The sequence below is a fragment of the Salvelinus namaycush genome, chromosome 16, assembly GCF_016432855.1.
Source record: "Salvelinus namaycush isolate Seneca chromosome 16, SaNama_1.0, whole genome shotgun sequence".
Classification (NCBI taxonomy): domain Eukaryota; kingdom Metazoa; phylum Chordata; class Actinopteri; order Salmoniformes; family Salmonidae; genus Salvelinus; species Salvelinus namaycush.
In genome coordinates this window covers 19,586,883-19,608,066 of record NC_052322.1, presented here as the reverse complement: position 1 = coordinate 19,608,066, position 21,184 = coordinate 19,586,883, and the positions used below count along the sequence as shown (strand labels likewise).

General features: G+C 40.2%; 1 protein-coding gene across 1 annotated transcript; it reads left to right on the top strand.

Moving 5' to 3' along the window:
• Window positions 1–5,747: 5,747 nt before the first annotated feature.
• LOC120061131 (tyrosine-protein phosphatase non-receptor type 1-like) lies at window positions 5,748–19,601 on the top strand. The gene is made up of 9 exons (XM_039010692.1): window positions 5,748–5,990; window positions 6,965–7,055; window positions 8,337–8,437; window positions 9,661–9,759; window positions 11,240–11,377; window positions 16,179–16,388; window positions 16,568–16,729; window positions 17,034–17,191; window positions 17,309–19,601. Exons 1-9 carry the CDS (start codon window positions 5,934–5,936, stop codon window positions 17,616–17,618), a joined length of 1,326 nt encoding a protein of 441 aa, XP_038866620.1. The 5' UTR covers window positions 5,748–5,933; the 3' UTR covers window positions 17,619–19,601.
• Window positions 19,602–21,184: the final 1,583 nt, after the last annotated feature.

Sequence of the window (21,184 nt, the reverse complement as noted above, 5' to 3'; positions counted from 1 at the left end):
GTAGCCAACTAACGTTAGATAGCTAGCTAACATACCAGTGCATACAAGCAACTGCTGTAATAATATGCTATGCGGTTCGTAAGGCTAGCGTAGCTAACAAATTGTCTGCCAACATAATGTGTAACGTAACTTATATGAAAAGTAATTACTTATATTTTGCACCATTTTCTTCAAACCTGAAAATGCTGTGAAGGCACGCCCATTTTCTGAAGAATTGCATTATGGGCCCTCAAAACACGGCAATTGTATCCACTGCTTATTTAGGATTTTATTTGTATTTATTTTTTAGAGAAATTGTTTTTATTTTTGTATTATTATTATTTTATTTTCATAGGGGAACACAAGTACATATAAAGAATATGCAAAGGACAATTGGGCTAGGGGGTACAATATCACATTACACAAGGACCTTAAGGGACATACATTTATAATTCTAAAAGCTTTTTTGTTGGTAGAGATTTAATTGTCTTTAAAAAATAGTTCAATTTATTTTTGTAAGGTAAGAAAATGTGTTTTATTTGTACATTTACATTTATAAATAAGAATTTTGTCCAAAAGAATAATAACGAAATTAAAATTACGTAAATTTGTTTCAACTTATTTCTATCATAGGTAAAGAATCAGAGTAAATCTTCATAAATGTGTTCAATTATAAATCTGCTGATGTCTTGCCACAGATTTCTTACATGAATATAATGCCAAAAAAGGGTGGTCACTACAATATATATATTTTATTTTTTTACTAATTCATATAGTGGTTGGCAGGATATTTATGAATAATTTTAAAAGAAACTTCCTTCATTTTGTTAATAAGTATGTATGTGTGGCAACATCCAAACTTTTTTCCAACCGATATTATCAATAAAACCATTCCAATAAAGCATGACAAGTATAGATACAACAACCTGTTGAAAAAATGCTTGTATAGCTCTATTGTTGTTGAATGGACCAAAAGAAAAACAAATATTTCCTACCGATGAGTCAACAGGGTTAATCATAGGTATGTTTTTATTTAACCTTCATTTAACTAGACAAGTAAGTTAATAACACATTCTTATTTACAATTTGGCTTTTGCCAAAAGGCAAAAGCCCTACTGCGGGGACAGGGGGTTAAGGTCATGTTCTGAGGATCAGGTCTTGACACGTTCCTGAATAATAAAGCAACACCTGAGGGAATGGCATCTTAAACAACTGTAAAATCTTTAGGCGTGACAGGGATCTTGTAAAGTGATAAGTATACTTTTATAAACTGGGTGGTTTGAGCCCTGAATTCTGATTGGCTGAAAGCCATGGTATATCAGACAGTATACCATGGGTATGACAAAACATTTAGTTGTACTGCTCTAATTACGTTGGTAACCAGTTTACAATAGTAATAAGGCTCCTCGGGGGTTTGTGGTATATGGCCATGGTCAATATACCACGGCTACGGGCTGTGTCCAGGCACTCCGCGTTGCGTCATGATAGCCCTTAGCAGTCATATATTGGCCATATACCACACCTCCTCAGACATTATTGCTTAAGAATACTTGTATTTTGGCGAATGTAGTATGACACCCGGGAACTTTTGGCATACTAACTATATCCATACTATGACCAATAAGCATACTACATACTTAAGTATGAGTATTCGAACACAACTGGATTCAGGCAGCTAGCTAACGTTCCATTTCTTTGGCTAAGCTGGTGTAGCACATGGGGATGTGTGGAACTTACTCCTCAGTCTGAAGTGTCCCCACATGCGCCAAAAAACTGCTAGATTTTCGCGTGGCCCCGACTGGCTCGCTTTAGGGGGGGGTCACGTCTGCCAGCAAGGCAGAGGTTTCGAGTTAGTGCCAGGTATGGGCCGAATTGGAAGGAAGTTGTACTCGTTAAATAAGCGACGTTACACTGGCATCTGTCCAATTTGAGTTGAATTAGATTTACTCAAAGCAAGGATTTTAAATAAGATGTCACGTTATGACATTTTCCAACTCCAAATAGCTAACTAACTAGCAGGTGGTTATGCCAAGGCCAACTAGCCGCAGATAACCGTAGCTAACTACGAGTTAATGGTTTGAATGAATATGACAGACAAACTACCAAATAAGGAACACGAATGGCACACACAGTATCAAGCAATACAACTACCCACCACCTAGCTAGATAGCATTAGCAAGCTAACTAGCTAACTCCAATGCAATGATGGCAGACGTCCAAGTCACAGTTGAGGATGCCAAATGTGATCCATGGTAGCGTGTGCTTTCCTGCAATAGTGTGGGCTATTGCGAATGAGTTTTTCTAAGTAATTACTAACAAAATATGAATTTCAAGGATGCCGCAACAAATCTAGCTGGAGAGCTATCCGCAGTCAGTGTAGCCTTTGACAAAACACGATGACTATACGTCACGACTCACATACGTGCAAGCAGACCTCGAATGTGAATGTGCATGTTCTTACTATTGAAAGTAAACACTGAACCAATGTAAACAAATCCGCAAAAACTCAGAATCAAAGCAATACATTTTTTTCTCCCTTTTTAACAAATTTAGCAAGGGGATTTTTGTTTGTTTATTGTTGTGACCGCCTGCTTGAAATCGCAGGTGCAGGATCGCTGGAGTTCGATTTTTATGAATGGTGCCAAAAGTGCAACATCGTCAACCTGGCGCACACCGCTGCTCATCCACAAGAGTATATTTAGTCCCTGGGACATCATACCTACTATATATACAGTACCATGTACAGTACCAGTCAAAAGTTTGGACACACCTACTCATTCAAGGGTTTTTCTTTCTTTTTACTATTTTCTACACTATTATTATTCTTGAAGAATAATAGTGAAGACATCAAAACTATCTCAAGGCCATCAGACTGTTAAACAGCCATCACTAACATTGAGTGGCTGCTGCCAACATACCGACTCAAATCTCTAGCCACTTTAACAATTAAAAATTGGATGTAATAAATGTATCACTAGTCACTTTAAACAATGCCACTTTATATAATGTTTACATACTCTACATCACTCATCTCATATGTATATACTGTACTCTATACCATCTACTCCATCTTGCCTATGCCGTTCGGCCATCACTCATCCATATATTTATATGTACATATTCTTATTCATTCCTTTACACTTGTGTGTGTATAAGGTAGTTGTTGTGAAATTGTTAGATTACTTGTTAGATATTACTGCATGGTCGGAACTAGAAGCACAAGCATTTAGCTACACTTGCATTAACATCTGCTAACCATGTGTATGTGACCAATAAGATTTGATTTGATAACACATATGCAATCATGTAGTAACCACAAAAGTGTTAGTAGCCACCCTTTGCCATGATGACAGCTTTGCACACTCTTGGCATTCTCTCAACCAGCTTCATGAGGTAGTCACCTGAAATGCATTTAAATTAACAGTTGTGCCTTGTTAAAAGTTATTTTGTGGAATTTCTTTCCTTCTTAATGCATTTCAGCCAATCAGTTGTGTTGTGACAAGGTAGGGCTGGTATACAAAAGATAGCCCTATTTGGTAAAAGACCAAGTCCAAATTATTGCAATAACAGCTCAAATAAGCAAACAGAAACGACAGTCCATCATTACTTTAAGATATGAAGGTTCAATGAAGATCCAATCCAGAAAATGTCAAGAAATTTGAAAGGTTTCTTTAAGTGCAGTCGCAAAAACCATCAAGCTCTATGATGAAACTGGCTCTCATGAGGACCGCCACAGGAAAGGAAGCCCCAGAGTTACCTATGCTGCAGAGGATAAGTTCATTAGAGTTATCAGCCTCAGATTGCAGCCCAAATAAATGCTTCACACAGTTCAAGTAACAGACACATCTCAACATCAACTGTTCAGAGGAGACTGTGTGAATCAGGCCTTCATGGTCGAATTGCTGCAAAGAAACCACTACGAAAGGACACCAATAAGAGGAATAGACTTGCTTGGGCCAAGAAACACTTACAGTGGACATTAGACTGGTGGAAATTTGGTCTGATGAGTCCAAATTTTAGATTTTTGGTTCCAACCGCCGTGTCTTTATGAAATGCAGAGTAGGTGAACAGATGATCTCCGCATGTGTGGTTCCCACTGTGAAGCATGGAGTAGGTGGTGTGATGGTGCTTTGCTGGTGACACTGTCTGTGATTTTATTTAGAATTCTATGCACACTTAACCAGCATGTCTACCACAGCATTCTGCAGTGATACGCCATCCCATCTGGTTTGCACTTAGTGGGACTATAATTTGTTTTTCAACAGGACAATGACCCAATACACCTCCAGGCTGTGTAAGGGCTATTTGACCAAGAAGGAGAGTGATGGAGTGCTGCATCAGATGTCCTGGCCACCACAATCACCCAACCTCAACTCAATTGAGATGGTTTGGGATGAGTTGGACTGCAGAGTGAAGGAAAAGCAGGCATCAAGTGCTCAGCATATGTGGAAACTCCTTCAAGACTGTTGTAAAAGCATTCCAGGTGAGCTGGTTGAGAGAATGGCAAGAGTGTGCAAAGATGTCATCAAGGCAAAGGGTGGCTACTTTGAAGAATCTCAAATATAAAATATATTTTGATTTGTTTAAAACTTTTTGGGTTATTACATGATTCCATATTAGTTATTTCATCGTTTTGATGTCTTCACTATTATTCTACAATAGTAAAATAGTCAAATTAATGAAAAACCGTTGAATGAGTAGGTATGTCCTTTTGACTGGTACTGTATGTGAATGTGATATTTCAGTGTTTTATATTTTATGAACTTGCAAACATTTCTAAAAACCTGTTTTTGCTTCGTCATTATGGGGTATTGTGTGTAGATTGATTAGGGGGGACAATTTAATCCATTTTAGAATACGGCTGTAACATAACAAAATGTGGAAAAAGTCAAGGGGTCTGAACACTTTCCGAATGCACTGTATTTTACAAGATTTTATTAGGATTTCTATAGTCAGAATAAGGACCAGATACTGTTCTTTTCCTTTATCACCTAAAGCTCAATAAATTAATCTCAAAACAATGAATGACATTTACACATGTAATGATTTCTTAAGACAGAGATTTAACTTTGACTTTAATCATTGTGTTATTTGTAACTCTATTGAAATGGCAGAACATATTTTTTCACGTCAACTCACTAAAACCTCTTGGAATGCATTTCATTACTGAATTACATTATAATGATTATAATGATCTTATTATGCACACTTTAATTTATAATAATGACAGATTTGGTTTCCTAATGGAGGACATACATGATTAATGTATGTACAACAATTTGATTATTATGCAAAATATAGTAGTTTCTTAAAAACGACCCCTTTGTTTGTAATCTTTTTGAATGAGTTTAGGCTACATTGTCCAAGATATCTTTGAAGTTAGTTCAATCTAAACAAGCCCTACGTCTTTATAATAACTTTTGTACTCTGATCCCTGATTAGACCACTTTGAGTCTTAGTTTTGTTTATTTAAGAAAACTAATATTTTCTATTATGTATTATGCTTTTTCTAGTTGCTGCGTCTGTTTATTAGAACAAGTGTTTCTTTCTTTTACGCAAAATGTCCCTATTTGTTTGTGAAAATTCCTGAAAAAATAAAACAAGTAAGATTAACCCATAGGTTTTTGGGTTAACCCCCGTTATTTGGACTGGACTGGTTGGCCTCGTTCCTGACAGTTCCGTAAATTACGTTACTCGATTGGCCAATATCAAGAAATGAGGGCGGGGATTAGAGCCACCCAAGGACAGTCTTGATAAGGAGGAGCGTAACGGCGTGTTTCCGGTAAAACCAGGCCGAGAGAGAAAATAGTAACAGTAATCTATGTAGCTACTTAAAATAAAGAACAGTATAGAAAGAGTTGTCCACTTTGTTGGACAACGTCTGTCCAATTTGCCTAACCTTTACAAATAAATATCGATTGGTCGTCGGGAAAAGAGTCGGCTGTAGCAAGGCAATGGAAGCCGAGTTTCGGAAAATCGATGAACCCGGGAGTTGGAACGCCATTTACCAGGTAACGTTAGGTTCGTCTTGACAAATCAAGGTGGCTTTGAAGTTTCAAGTTCTGTGTGGCTAGTAGGCTAGATGGTAACATTATGGGTTTAAAACGACTTATTACACGTGTGTCGTGGTTATAAAGTATTATTTCAGATGTATTATGTACCCATTTTGATACCCTAGCCAGCTAACTAGATTACCTTGTTCCGATTTTTTTTTTATGACCAATCTCCTCGGTACTGTCCTTCTAGCAAGCCCCACTGTTTCGAATGATACAGTTGTAAAATCGAGTAGGCCATGTAGCGCAAGTTGTCACATTTGTAACGTTTACCTGCACGTGGTTGATACATTGTAGAAGATTAGTGTTGTTACATTGACAGTCATTGACTGAGTGAGTCATCGATAGTTAAATGTAGACAGATTCCCCTACTTACTCCATGCCACAGTTCAGACATCATGAATGTTACTACAAAAAGGGGCACACCACATTTGCAATCACATTTATCTAACGAACACATCTATTAACTATTAGAATACTCTGCATTACAGACATTGCCTAAATGTGACTGTGTGGCCAAGATGTGTCATATTTGAGAATAATGTGGTGGATGACAATTATCTATTATAGTGTCAGCACAATTTGTGAAACTGCAGACTAAAATCTGGTTCAGGGAAATATCCTTTAGATGGCATACTAAGAGTAGATATCCCAAGTATCCTGTTATTGTGTTATAAAGAACGACCGTAGTTTTAGGAAATGGTATTTGAACATCAAGAAACACAGAAACATCCAGACACACCATACATCTGCACAGTAGTACATGCTCATTAAGACCCAGCTAGAGTTGAAACTAGTTGTAATAAACAAAGCACCTTTTGGGAGAATACCACTGAGAGTGCAACCATAGGAACAACCATTTCCTCCCAAAACAAAGATATCTCCCAAGTTAAGAAATTAAGTTTGAATGTATTATTGTTTTTTGCTCTCAGGAAATCCGTCAGCAATCAAGTGAGCTGCCCTGCAAACTTGCCAAATTACCTGAAAACAAAACTCGGAATCGCTACAGAGATGTCAGCCCATGTAAGTTTTGTACTCTTGACTCCATATAGAGGAATGAGGATTGAGCTGCTGAGATTCCTCATTATAGATACAAATCAAATTGTATTAGTCACATGCGCCGAATAAAACAGGTGTAGACCTTACTACACCCGTGTAGACCTTACTACACGTAATGCTTACGTACGAGCCCCTAACCAACAATGCAGTAAAAAAAATAAAAGTAACAAGTAATTAAAGGGCAGCAGTAAAATATATATAGAGGTCCTGGATGGCAGGAAGCTTGTCCCCAGTGATGTACTGGGCCGTACGCACTACCCTCTGTAGTGCCTTGCAGTCGGAGGATGAACAGGTGCCATACCAGGCAGTGATGCAACCAGTCAGGATGCTCTTGATGGTGCAGCTGTAGAACCTTTTGAGGATCTGAGGACCCATGCCAAATCCTTTTAGTTTCCTGAGGGGGAATAGGCTTTGTCGTGCCCTCTTCACGATTGTCTTGTTGTGCTTGGACCATGTTAGTTTGTTGGTGATGTGGACACCAAGGAACTTGAATCTCTACAGAAGCATAACATAAGATAAAAACATGCCAATAACACAATAATAACAGGCTGACACATTTGATAATAATACAGTTTATAATAAAGTTGATGCATTATGCAGGACAGCTTTTGATACCTGCACAATTTTCTCTTCAAAATCAACACTGTTCTTGTATTTAGGTGCTATATACTGTGACTGAACCGTGTTAAGCTATAGTCTTTGAAACATCTCATGTATGGCAACAGATGGATCTTTCAAGGTCAGATTCCTCAGAAGCAGTTCAACAGAACAAGCTTTTAAAGTATATATTTTGAATCTTCCTTCATGGTAACTCGACACAGCAAAGCTGTTGTGGTTTCCTCTTTTCACAAAGATGCAAAAACCAAACCTAAACCCTATGGGACGGACCAGTCACATGTCAACCAGGGTGTCCATATGTTCTTGTTTCCTGGTTTGAGGTAAAGTGAAACAGCCATACACTAGACTTGAAGTATTTTAAATCTTGGTTATTTACTTTAGTCCCATTCCAACTCTATCTTTTGATTTAGATTAGAAGAAAGAGATAGTATTTCCTGTTTAGTTGAATGGATTAGAACATGGGAGAAGAAATAAACACTGCTGTGTTTCAGTCACAGATAGACCTGTTGGATGTACTGTACAAATGTCTCTTGAGAACTGAATCTCTAAACAGAAGTCCCTTAGGATATTACAAATTGCAAAGTCAAAAGGGTTTTCTTTTCATCAACGTTCTTTCATTCTCTGCAGTTGACCACAGCCGAATCCGCCTGCAACTGGGTGCGAACGACTACATTAACGCCAGCCTAATTTCTGTAGACGAGGCACAGAGAAGCTACATTCTTACTCAGGTTTGTACTCTCTGGCTTTTGTACTCTGGGCTAGAAGGTTGTGAGAATAAATTGTTGTCTATATGTCAAGAGATCACAGCAATTTTACTTGGTTCAGAATGTCCGACTTCTAATTTATAAAGACAATAACAGCACAGTGACAACAAACATCCAAACATGACAATAAACAACATCTAGCAAACCCTTCAAATGCAATCCGGGCATCCTGTGTGACCTGGCGTGGGGGGGGGGGGGGGGGGGGGGGGTGCAGTTCATAAACATGTATACAATTGATATAGGGCGCGTTTGTAAATTCACTGGCTATCTATTCCGATTTTAAAGCACTCTCGTCTGAGTGTGTCAGAGCGCAGAATTACTGATACATTTACGAACACTCAATACCTGTTGAATATGGCCGGTGTCAGTAAACATTGGCAAAAAAAGCTTACTTCAATTGTTGCTAGCAGCACAGTTACAGTCACCAACTCTATGGATAACATGAAAACAGCCTAACCAGCTCTGCTAGGCAATTAAAATGGTTATAGTGAGGTGATCTCTCATTTATGTCTGGAAGTAGCTAGCTAGCTAACTTTAGGATCAACCCTACCCCTCGGCCAGAGCGTCCAGTGTGCGCTCTAAACGCTCCGAGATCGAAACGCTCTGAATTTACCAACGGACAATCTGACAAAGCTCTGAATTTATGAGCGGACTCTGAGTGCTCTCTGGCACTCAGAGTCAATTTACGAACGCACCCACAGTAGGCTATGCTCTCTGGTTTATATATGTTCTTATAATGTCCCAAAGACCCTCTAGTCCAATGTAATAGTCCTGGAGGTCTGATTACGCTCATTCCATAGTCATGAAGTCCTTTAACCAAATGTCCGTGCTGAAGCACTGAGGTTTACATACTTACAAACATACCAGTTTATCAGTATTGTCCGTTTTGCTGATAAAGAATACATGTTTTATCATATTATCATCACGTGGATTATTTTCTAAGATGTACACTCACTGAGGTTTCATTTTAGGATTGTGTAAAAGTGCCAATCTGTCTTGAGTGCCATGATATCTATATCAAAAGTGGGTAACACTTCATTTGAATCTTCACCGACATGCTCCTTCTACGGGTAGCCGGACACATTTATTACTGATTGACGTAAAAAGAACAGATGAGAGATGCTTGCAGCATAACTTTGGGTTGTTTCTAACAATACCTCCTCCCCTTCTTCTTATTCTTATTCAAGGGACCCCTTCCAAACACATGTGGTCACTTCTGGGAGATGGTTTGGGAGCAGGGGACCATGGGAGTGGTGATGCTGAACCGTGTCATTGAGAAAGGATCTGTGAGTATATCAATGATTATTATTAGTATTTCATTCATATGATCTGCCTTGAATATTGAACCTCATTAACCACTATGGGCCTCCAGGTAGAGAGCGCTACTCTGTTTAAGTAAGACAGAGGGGCAATGGAAAGTGGTTCACATAAGGGCCTTTCTTCTTCCTATCTCAAAATATCAATATTATACAGTACCAGTCAAAAGTTTGGACACACCCACTCATTACATGGTTTTTCTTTATTTTTACTATTTTCTAGATTTTAGAATACTAGTAAAGACATCAAAACTATGAAATAAGACATATGGAATCATGTAGTAACCAAAAATAGTGTTCAACAAATGAAAATATATTTGAGATTTTTCAAAGTAGCCACCCTTTGCCTTGATGACAGCTTTGCACACTCTTGGCATTCTGTCAACCAGCTTCATGAGGTAGTCACCTGGAATGCATTTCAAGAACTTTGAAAGTTACTTCAAGTGCAGTCGCAAAAACCATCAAGCGATACGATGAAACTAGCTCTCATGAGGACCACCAGAGTTACCTCTGCTGCAGAGGATAAGTTCATTAGAGTTAACAGCCTCAGGAATTGCAGCCCTCAGACAAATCAACATCAACTGTTCAGAGGTGACTGCGTGAATCAGGCCTTCATGGTCCAATTGCTGCAAAGAAACCACTATTGAAGGACACCAATAAGATGGACATTTAGACCGGTGGAAATCTGTCCTTTGGTCTGATGAGTCCAAATTTGAAATTTTTGGTTCCAACCGCCGTGTCTTTGTGAAACACAGAGTAGGTGAACGGATTATCTCTGCATGTTTGGAGGTGTGATGGTGTCGGGGTGCTTTTCTGGTGACACGGTCAATGATTTATTTAGAATTCAAGGCCCACTTAACCAGCATGGCTACCACAGCATTCTGCAGCGATACGCCATCCCATCTGGTCTGCGGTTAGCAGGACTTTAATTTGTTGATCAACAGGACAATGACCCAACACACCTCTAGGCTGTGTAAGGGCTTTTTGACAAAGAAGGAGCGTGATGGAGTGCTGCATCAGATGACCTGGCCTCCACAATCACCCCACCTCAACCTAATTGAGATGGTTTGGGATGAGTTGGACCGCAGAGTGAAGGAAAAGCAAGCAACAAGTGCTCAGCACATGTGGGAACTCTTTCAAGACTGTTGGAAATGTATTCTAGGTGAAGCTGGTTGAGAGAATGCCAAGAGTGTGTAAAGCTGTCACCAAGGCAAAGGGTGGCTACTTTGAAGAATCTCAAATATATTTAGATGTAACACTTTTTTAGTTACTACATGATTCCATATGTGTTAATTCATAGTTTTGACATCTTCACTATTATTCTACAATGTAGAAAATAGGAAAAAATAAAGAAAAACCCTTGAATGAGTAGGTGTGTCCAAATTTTTGACTGGTACTGTACATATTCAATGTAAACATCCCTATCAGATGTATGCACTTCTGTTTTCAGGTGAAGTGTGCACAGTACTGGCCACCTAGAGAGGAGAGGGAGGCGATCTTTGAAGACACAAATTTCAAGCTTACACTTGTTTCAGAAGACATTAAGTCTTACTACACTGTCCGTCAGCTGGAGCTGGAAAATCTGTCGGTAAGATTCCTCTTCCTCATTGTGCCCTCTTCTGTTCTCCTCAGATTTATCCACCCATAGAACCAGTGGATCCCAACACAGCATCCTATTATAATTTTTAATTAAATACTTATACATAAAAACAAACATTGAACAAATGGTTACACTTCGTGTTACAGTGCTATTTTCACTGATCTACAGTGCCCTCTGTAATTGTTGGGACAGTGAAGCATTTTCTTTTTTTGGCTGTATACTTCAAACATTTGGATTTGAAACCAAACAATGACTATGAGGTTAAAGTGCACACTCTCAGCTTTAATTTGAGGGTATTTTCATCCATATCTGCTTAACCGTTTAGAAATTACAGCACTTTTTGTGCATGGTCGCCCCCCTTTTTAGGGGAGCAAAAGTATTAGGACAAATTCACTTACAGTACCAGTCAAAAGTTTGGACACACCTACAGTACTCATTCCAGGGTTTTTCTTTATTTTTACTATATTCTACATTGTAGAAAAATTGTGAAAACATCAAAACTATGAAATAACACATATGGAATCATGTAGTAACCAAAAAAGTGTTAAACAAATCCCCCAAAAATGTGATTCTTCAAAGTAGCCACCATTTGCCTTGACGACAGCTTTGCACACTCTTGGCATTCTCTCAACCAGCTGCTTAAGGTAGTCACCTGGAATACATTTAAATTAAAAGTTGTGCCTTGTTAAAAGTTCATTTGTGCAATTTCTTTCCTTAATGTGTTTGAGCCATTAAGTTGTGTTTTGACAAGGTAGGGGTGGTATACAGAAGATAGCCCTATTTGGTAAAAGACCAAGTCCATATTATGGCAAGAACAGCTCAAATAAGCAAACAGAAACGACAGTCCATCATTACTTTAAGACATGAAGGTCAGTCAATCTGGAAAACTTCAAGAAATTTGAACGTTTCTTCAAGTGCAGTCGCAAAAACCAAGCGCTATGATGAACCTGCCTCTCATGAGGACCGCCACAGGAAAGAAAGACCCAGAGTTACCTATGCTGCAGAGAATAAATTGATTAGAAGTAACTGCACCTCAGATAGCAGCCCAAATAAATGCTTCAGAGTTCAAGTAACACACATCTCAACATCAACTTTTCAGAGGAGACTGCGTGAATCAGGGCTTCATGGTCGAATTGCTGCAAAGAAACCACTACTGAAGGACACCAATAATAAGAAGAGACTTGCTTGGGCCAAGAAACACGATCAATGGACATTAGACCGGTGTCCTCTGGTCTGTTGAGTCCAAATTAGCGATTTTTGGTTCCAACCTTTGTGTCTTTGTGAGACGCAGAGTAGGTGAACGGATGATCTCCGCATGTGTAGTTCCCACAGTGAAGCATGGAGGAGGAGGTTTGATGGTGTGGGGTGCTTCGCTGGTGATACTGTCTGTGATTTATTTAGAATTCCAGGCACACTTAACCAGCATTCTGCAGCGAAAGGCCATCCCATCTGGTTTGCGCTTAGTGGGACTATATTTTTTCCCAACAGGACAATGACCCAAAACACACCTCCAGGCTGTGTAAGGGCTATCTGACAAAGAAGGAGAGTGATGGAGTGCTGCATCAGTCACCATCAATTGCCTGAACTCCTTCAAGACTGATGGAAAAGCCTTCCTCATGAAGCTGGTTGAGAGAATGCTAAGAGTGTGCACAGCTGTCATCAAGGCAAAGGGTGGCTACTTTGAAAAATCTCAAGTATTTTTTGATTTGTTGAACACTATTTTTGGTTACTACATGATTCCATATGTGTTATTTCATAGTGTTGTCTTCACTATTATTCTTCAATGAAGAGAATTGTAAAAATAAAGAAAACCCTTGAATGAGTAGGTGTGTCCAAACTTTTGACTGGTACTGTATACAGTGGGGCAAAAAAGTATTTAGTCAGCCACCAATTGTGCAAGTTCTCCCACTTAAAAAGATGAGAGAGGCCTGTAATTCAGGCCTATTCATCATAGGTACACTTCAACTATGACAGACAAAATGAGGGAAAAAAATCCAGAAAATCACATTGTAGGATTTTTAATGAATTTATTTGCAAATTATGGTGGAAAATAAGTATTTGGTCACCTACAAACAAGCAAGATTTCTGGCTCTCACAGACCTGTAACTTCTTCTTTAAGAGGCTCCTCTGTCCTCCACTCGTTACCTGTATTAATGGCGCCTGTTTGAACTTGTTATCAGTATAAAAGACACCTGTCCACAACCTCAAACAGTCACACTCCAAACTCCACTATGGCCAAGACCAAAGAGCTGTCAAAGGACACCAGAAACAAAATTGTAGACCTGCACCAGGCTGGGAAGACTGAATCTGCAATAGGTAAGCAGCTTGGTTTGAAGAAATCAACTGTGGGAGCAATTATTAGGAAATGGAAGACATACAAGACCATTGATAATCTCCCTCGATCTGGGGCTCCACGCAAGATCTCACCCCGTGGGATCAAAATGATCACAAGAAAGGTGAGCAAAAATCCCAGAACCACACAGGGGGACCTAGTGAATGACCTGCAGAGAGCTGGGACCAAAGTAACAAAGCCTACCATCAGTAACACACCGCCAGGGACTCAAATCCTGCAGTGCCAGACGTGTCCCCCTGCTTAAGCCAGTACATGTCCAGTCCCGTCTGAAGTTTGCTAGAGAGCATTTGGATGATCCAGAAGAAGATTGGGAGAATGTCATATGGTCAGATGAAACCAAAATATAACTTTTTGGTAAAAACTCAACTCGTTGTGTTTGGAGGACAAAGAATGCTGAGTTGCATCCAAAGAACACCATACCTACTGTGAAGCATGGGGGTGGAAACATCATGCTTCGGGGCTGTTTTTCTGCAAAGGGACCAGGACGACTGATCCGTGTAAAGGAAAGAATGAATGGGGCCATGTATCGTGAGATTTTGAGTGAAAACCTCCTTCCATCAGCAAGGGCATTGAAGATGAAACGAGGCTGGGTCTTTCAGCATGACAATGATCCCAAACACACCGCCCGGGCAACGAAGGAGTGGCTTCGTAAGAAGCATTTCAAGGTCCTGGAGTGGCCTAGCCAGTCTCCAGATCTCAACCCCATAGAAAATCTTTGGAGGGAGTTGAAAGTCCGTGTTGCCCAGCAACAGCCCCAAAACATCACTGCTCTAGAGGAGATCTGCATGGAGGAATGGGCCAAAATACCAGCAACAGTGTGTGAAAACCTTGTGAAGACTTACAGAAAACGTTTGACCTCTGTCATTGCCAACAAAGGGTATATAACAAAGTATTGAGAAACTTTTGTTATTGACCAAATACTTATTTTCCATCATAATTTGCAAATAAATTCATTAAAAATCCTACAATGTGATTTTCTGGGGGAAAAATTCTCATTTTGTCTGTCATAGTTGAAGTGTACCTATGATGAAAATTACAGGCCTCTCTCATCTTTTTAAGTGGGAGAACTTGCACAATTGGTGGCTGACTAAATACTTTTTTGCCCCACTGTATGTGTGTTGAAGTAGTAAAAAGTTCAGTATTTGTTCCCATATTCATAGCACGCAATGACTACATCAAGCTTGTGACAAATTTGTTGGATGCATTTACTGTTTGTTTTGGTTGTGTTTCAGATGATTTTGTTCCCAACATAAATTAATGGTAAATAACGTACTGTGTCATTTGAGTCACTTTTATTGTAAAAAGGAATAGAATATGTTTCTAAACACTATCATGATGACAGATAATCCTGAATAAATGAGAAAGTTACAGATGCAGAAATATCCTACCCACAAAAACTTACCCTGTTATTGTAATGGTGAGAGGTTAGCATGTCTTGGGGGTATGGTATTTGTGTATATACATTCAGTGGACATTATTAGGTACACCCATCCCCTTAGCTACACCCATCCCCCAAGGCACCTAATGTGTGCCAGGAAAACATTCCCCACACCATTACACCACCGCCACCAGCCTGTATCGTTGACACAGGCACGATGGGTTCATGGACTCATGCTGCTTATTCCAAATACTGACCCTGTCATCAGCATGACACAACAGGAACTGGGATTTTGTCGGACCAGACACACACCCCCCCCCCCCAAATTGTCCAGTGTTGGTGATCACGTTCTCACTGGAGACGCTTCTTGTTTAGGAGTTGAACCCGGTGTGTTAGTCTGCTGCAATAGCCCATCTGTGACAAGAATCGATGTGTTGTACTTTCTGACATGCTGTTCTACACACTATTGTTGTACTGCATCGTTATTTGCCTGTTTTGTGGCCCCCTGTTAGCTTGCACGATTCTTGCCATTCTCTTTCGACCTCTCATCAACAAGCTGTTTTCGCCCACAGGACTGCCGCTGACTGGCTGTGTTTTTGTTTGTCGCACCATTCTCTGTTAACCCTAGATACTCGTGTGTGAAAAGCCCAGGAAGCCGGACATTTCTGCGATACTGGGACCTGACGATCATACTATGCTCAAAGTTGCTTAGGTCACTGGTTTTGCTCATTCTAACGTTCAAATGAACAGTAACTGAATGCCTCGACGCCGATGCCTCCTGCTTTATATAGGCCACGGCCACGTGGACCATTTTTGTGAATGGGGGTGGTGTACCTAATAAAGTGTTTCGAAGCAGCTTCGGTGGGTTTATGACATCCGTATACAAGCAATGGGTTTATGACTTCCTTCTACAAGCAAGACTATCACGTTCCAAAGTCATTTATAACATTACATTTAAAAATATATATACTTTTTCATACTTGTTATGATAGGGCAATACAGCAATCGATACCTCTGTTCTATTTTATGCTTATTATGTTTATTTGTCCTTCTTACAGACTCTGGAAACTAGAGAGATCCTACATTTTCACTACACCACCTGGCCTGACTTTGGGGTGCCCGAATCTCCAGCCTCCTTCCTCAACTTCCTGTTTAAGGTGCGGGAGTCTGGGTGCCTCAACTCTGACCAGGGGCCTGTGGTGGTGCACTGCAGCGCAGGCATCGGCCGCTCTGGAACCTTCTGTCTCGTCGACACCTGCCTCTTACTGGTCAGTACTGGACTGGGAATTAAAAATGTCAAACTTTATTCCTCCTACAAGGGACAATTGTGCAAATGTGGTATTGAGAATGAGTTGTGCATTCTCTGGCTTTATGAAGAGTCATAACTTCATGCCAGGCTATTATTTATTGTTTTGTAACTAACTTTCTGTGACATTTCTGATTGCAGATGTCCATGCGCAAAGACCCATCAACTGTGCGCATTCGTGACGTGCTGCTGGAGATGCGAGGCTATCGGATGGGCCTGATTCAGACCGCTGACCAACTCAGATTTTCCTACCTCGCTGTTATTGAAGGTGCCAAGTGCATCATGGGAGACACATCGTTGCAGGTCAATTAAATGTCTCTTTTAGTTGCTGCCATGAACCAAAGTGTTATAGTAGATCATGCAAGCACATCAACATTTGGTCTCCTTGTTGGCCACAGAATGCTGTTATACTTGCCCTCTAATGAAAAATTGAAGAAGGCTAATTAGGTCAAGTGTTTATTTTAATAATTTGGATTTGGGCAGCCCTAACTAGATGTAGAGGTCTCTCCTCATAATGTACTGTAAAAGGTCATAGCTGTTCTCTTCTCTGTAAAGCCTTTGAATGTTTAAATAATACCCACATCAATCCTTAAATGTTTACGTTAAGGAGTCGTGGAAAGAGCTCTCCAACGAAGAGGACGTTCCTCCAGAATTCACCCCTCCCCCGCCCCACTCCCAACCCCAAGGTCCAATCAACGGCACGGTTGAACCTTCCTTCTTTCCTGAAGAGATTGTTGTTGCGCAGAATAATTTCCACACTCGCAGGTAAATAAGATCAGCTCTGTTAGACATTTCTAGCAATCTAGACTTCATATATGCAATATTTAATATCCCCTATCTCTCTGTTGTTGCCCCCCCCTGAATATCTCTCTCCTATGGTAGTGCCCCACCAGAAACTGAACTGCGATGGAGGGGCGGTGGTGATGGTGCTACCTCCCAGTCTCCCACTGTCCCCGCTGATCAACCTGGCGGCCAGGTGGGAAGCAAAGAACCAGATCCCAAAGCTCTGATGGAACCACACCGGCTGCATGAGACTGAAACACAACAGGGGCTGAACCAGGACCAGGCAACAGCAGCAGTAGACGACAGCCTTGAGGCTCAGGGTGCCTGGACCCCCCTGCTGGCCAACATGTGCCTCTGCACTGCCCTGGCCCTGGGTGCTTACATCTGTTACCGGGCCTGTTTCCACTGATCTCCTCTACCCTCCTCCCTCTCTTGCTCCTCCCTTTCTCTTGTCTGTTTTTTTGCAGGGTGAACTGGGCGAGTGGATTGTTTGGATTTCAGCAAATTGATTGATTCAGACTTACTCACTTGTTTTCTTAACAGAGCGTGAGTGTGGGAGGAAGGGACTGCCCCTTTTCCCTTGTCACCCACCGTAGCTCGCATATGAACTGTCAGTTTGGACTCTCAGGACCTCAATTTTCAGGTGTCACATCCCAAATACAGGTGTTGATTTAAAAACAAATGAGTGAACAACAATTTTTCATTATAGTTGTCAGTAAAGGAAGGTGTGTGTTTGTTCCTGTGTTCTGTGAGCTGAATGGTTTACTAGTTGACCCTACCTACACACATGCACCCTCTATTCAGTTACCAAATGACACACTCATAAGTGTTCTTCCATTTCAGCCTTTGCAAATAATGTCCATTGGCTATTCACCTTTCTCTACCAAATAGTTATTTCAATCCAGCTCTTCAAATAAAAAAATGGTCTAGAGGAGTTACTCAGTGCTTGATTTGTGGCAACCCTGCAGTGCCAACGTAATGATTTGCTGCAGAGACGTTATTAAAAAGAAAACAGCCAAACATAATTTTTGTCTTTGAGATGATTAGGCAGTATTATACCCAGGAGTAAGCTGAGACTAGGGGGTGGCCACTGTCTGAGAGAGAGACTGCCCTCCCCGCCTTCCACTGGTTGAGTGGTGCATACAGTGGGTAATTTACAGGCCATAGGAGAGCTCCCTACCACTGCCCCGTTTAGGGCCTTTTGGCTAGAGCTACGTGAGTGAGTGCGAGCGAGTGTTTAGTGAGAGTTAACAGCTTTCTACTGATGCTTGATTTCTATCTGCTGTCTTAGAGGAAAACATCACAAGTTAATAATATAAGTCATATTTGAAATGTATTCTAGATTGATTCCTGGTCCTTTTCTCTCCCACCACGTATTCGTTCCTAACTTGACATTTAAGCAGGAGTGTCTTGTTGATAATGTGCTTTGAATGGAAATGCCGCACACATGTATTGAGCTGTTCTGGCTGGCCTAGTTTGAGACGCTGTATTCACATTTAGCCTGTTTCAAAAAGTGTTTCCAGCTAACGCTGATGTACAAATTCCAAAATGAGTCTCCAATGATTTCGCAACAGTTTGTTATTGTTGTCAAACCTATTAAATATATCATTCAGGGATAGTAACTTCTTGCTGTCACCACATTGGATGAATAATGCAGAAGCTTTTCATGCTAAAGAAACAAAGTGAATGTGTAAGGAGGAGGGGAATGCATCAGGTGAGCGTTGCATAGTAATTAAAGAGCAGGCATCTGAACACAGGAGGTTGCATTAACGCACAAAAATGCCAGCTCAGCCTACTATATGGAGACACAGACAGCAGCTAACCCTACGCTCCCTTCGCTAGCAATACAAATACTTTATATTGACCTTTATTTTCCCATCCTCTGACAGCTAAACCCATCCTGCCTGTATGGACAGGGAGCCTGGGGTCTCAAACCAACCAACAAACACCAGCACATGGAATAAAACACTGTAGTGGTGATCAGTTATATTATGTTATGGCATGGGACTGTGCTGTTAAGTTTGTTCTTATTACTTTTTTCCCACATAAACATCCTGCAGTTTTGAATAAACAGGTTTTTAATGAGATTAGTTCAACTGCTAGTTTAATTTACTTTAGTGACTCAAAAAGAACTACTTCCTGAGTCCAACAGCTGTACTTTTTCTCTAGAATGTATGAAATCCTACCCAAGGACACACCCTCTTGATACTTTTTTCAGATCAGGTTTCATTGTGCTGGCTTTTTTTTTATACATCCATCATTGTATTCCTTTTTTAATAAAAAAAATGTACTGTTGATTTGTTCTAGTTTTTGGATCTGAGTCAATTGTAAGATTTTATTTTATCAGACTGAATTCTGAACAAAGGCTGTGGTAATAAAATCAGTCTCTGTACTTTCCTTGTAATCTCAATTTTATGTATGAGATTGAATTATGATCATATTGACATCACCAATATGAAAAGGGCATTAGAAGAGAATGTCTCACGTAAGAATGGCCATTGAAGCTAGGCTCAGCCTTGCCAGCCATACAAAGGGAGCAGATTGATCAGACATCTCTTTGAGCTACTGCTTCTCCCTAGAAGACCACAATGTACCAATAATCTCGATAGGCCTTTCTGTTCCTCAGACATTAAGCAGCTAAATCAGTATACTATAAAGAAGTGTCCAGCATACAGCGGTATCACAGATAGAACAATGAGACCGATATTTCAGCGGATGTATACATGTGAAGCATCGGCTTGGCGTTTCCACTCGCTACCAAATAGTGGCCGGCAGTGGGAGATGATGGAACGAGATGGATTTTGGCCGACATTCTGCAAATTATCTCATCGATGAAACATTTGATCTCAATACAGTTTTCTATTCCCAAAACTAGAATCTGTTACGAACAGAGTGGACTACGTTTTGTAGACTTTACCTTTTAAGTCTACAAAACGAGTCGAGTTATTGTACACGCGCACATCACAGAGTAGGAGTTCCCTAACGGAAATGTGCAAATATTGCTAGAACGCGACAATAGGATCTCGCTAGCTCGTTCTTGGCTCTACCCACCTCGTTGCTTGTTCTGCCCACTATGACTGATTTGTTCTCGTTTGAAACGACAGACAGTGGTCTATCTTGGTTTAATTATAAAACTCTTTGGCAGTATGACACTTGTGGACTAATTCTGATTTAAAATCTGACCATTGACAGATAACACTGACCTGGCAAAAATACCGACATTTAATAATGTCTTATTAAATCTCTGTGTTATTTACTGTGACAAACTTTGTAGGCTGTGCAAGACCAGGGTTTTGAAGTTGCCACAAGGGGGCTCTTTAGTACACGCAAACAGCCCAAGTTTCAACATAAACAGACAAGTCAAGTTTCCTTGTGTCATCATACAAACGTATGACTCACATACCTGGGCACATTGTGTACAGTGTAGTCCACACGTTTCCTGTTTTCCATAACTGTACTCATCAATAATAATCTTACTGTATGTATAAATACATGTCAAAATAAATACAAAATAGTTTACTGATCTTTTTTATATCTCAGATATAGGACAGACACTTCAGAACAAACATCCTTTTTTTATACTTTCTGTTGTTATTCCTTGAGTTTCTATTGGCTAATAGCAGCAATGCCAAATTCAAAGTTTCATCAAATCACGTTTAATTGGCAGCCCAGAACTCGCTGAATTTGGCCCGAGGTTGATTTCATTTGGCACCCCCAAGTTTTATTTTATTTTTTATTCTTCTGATTTTGGACATAAAAGACTATAATAACACCAGGAAATCATCTCCAAGTGATTTTAATTTAAGAAATCTGTTCCCATGTTTTCCCACACATAAGAGAGACAAGTGATCGTATACAAATGTAAGCAAGGCTTGAAATGATTATGTTTTAATCAAACATTATGTTTGGGCTTCTTGCAGTCAATTTGCAGCCTACAAATTATCAACAAAATATCGTCCCACGGCTGAATCTAGT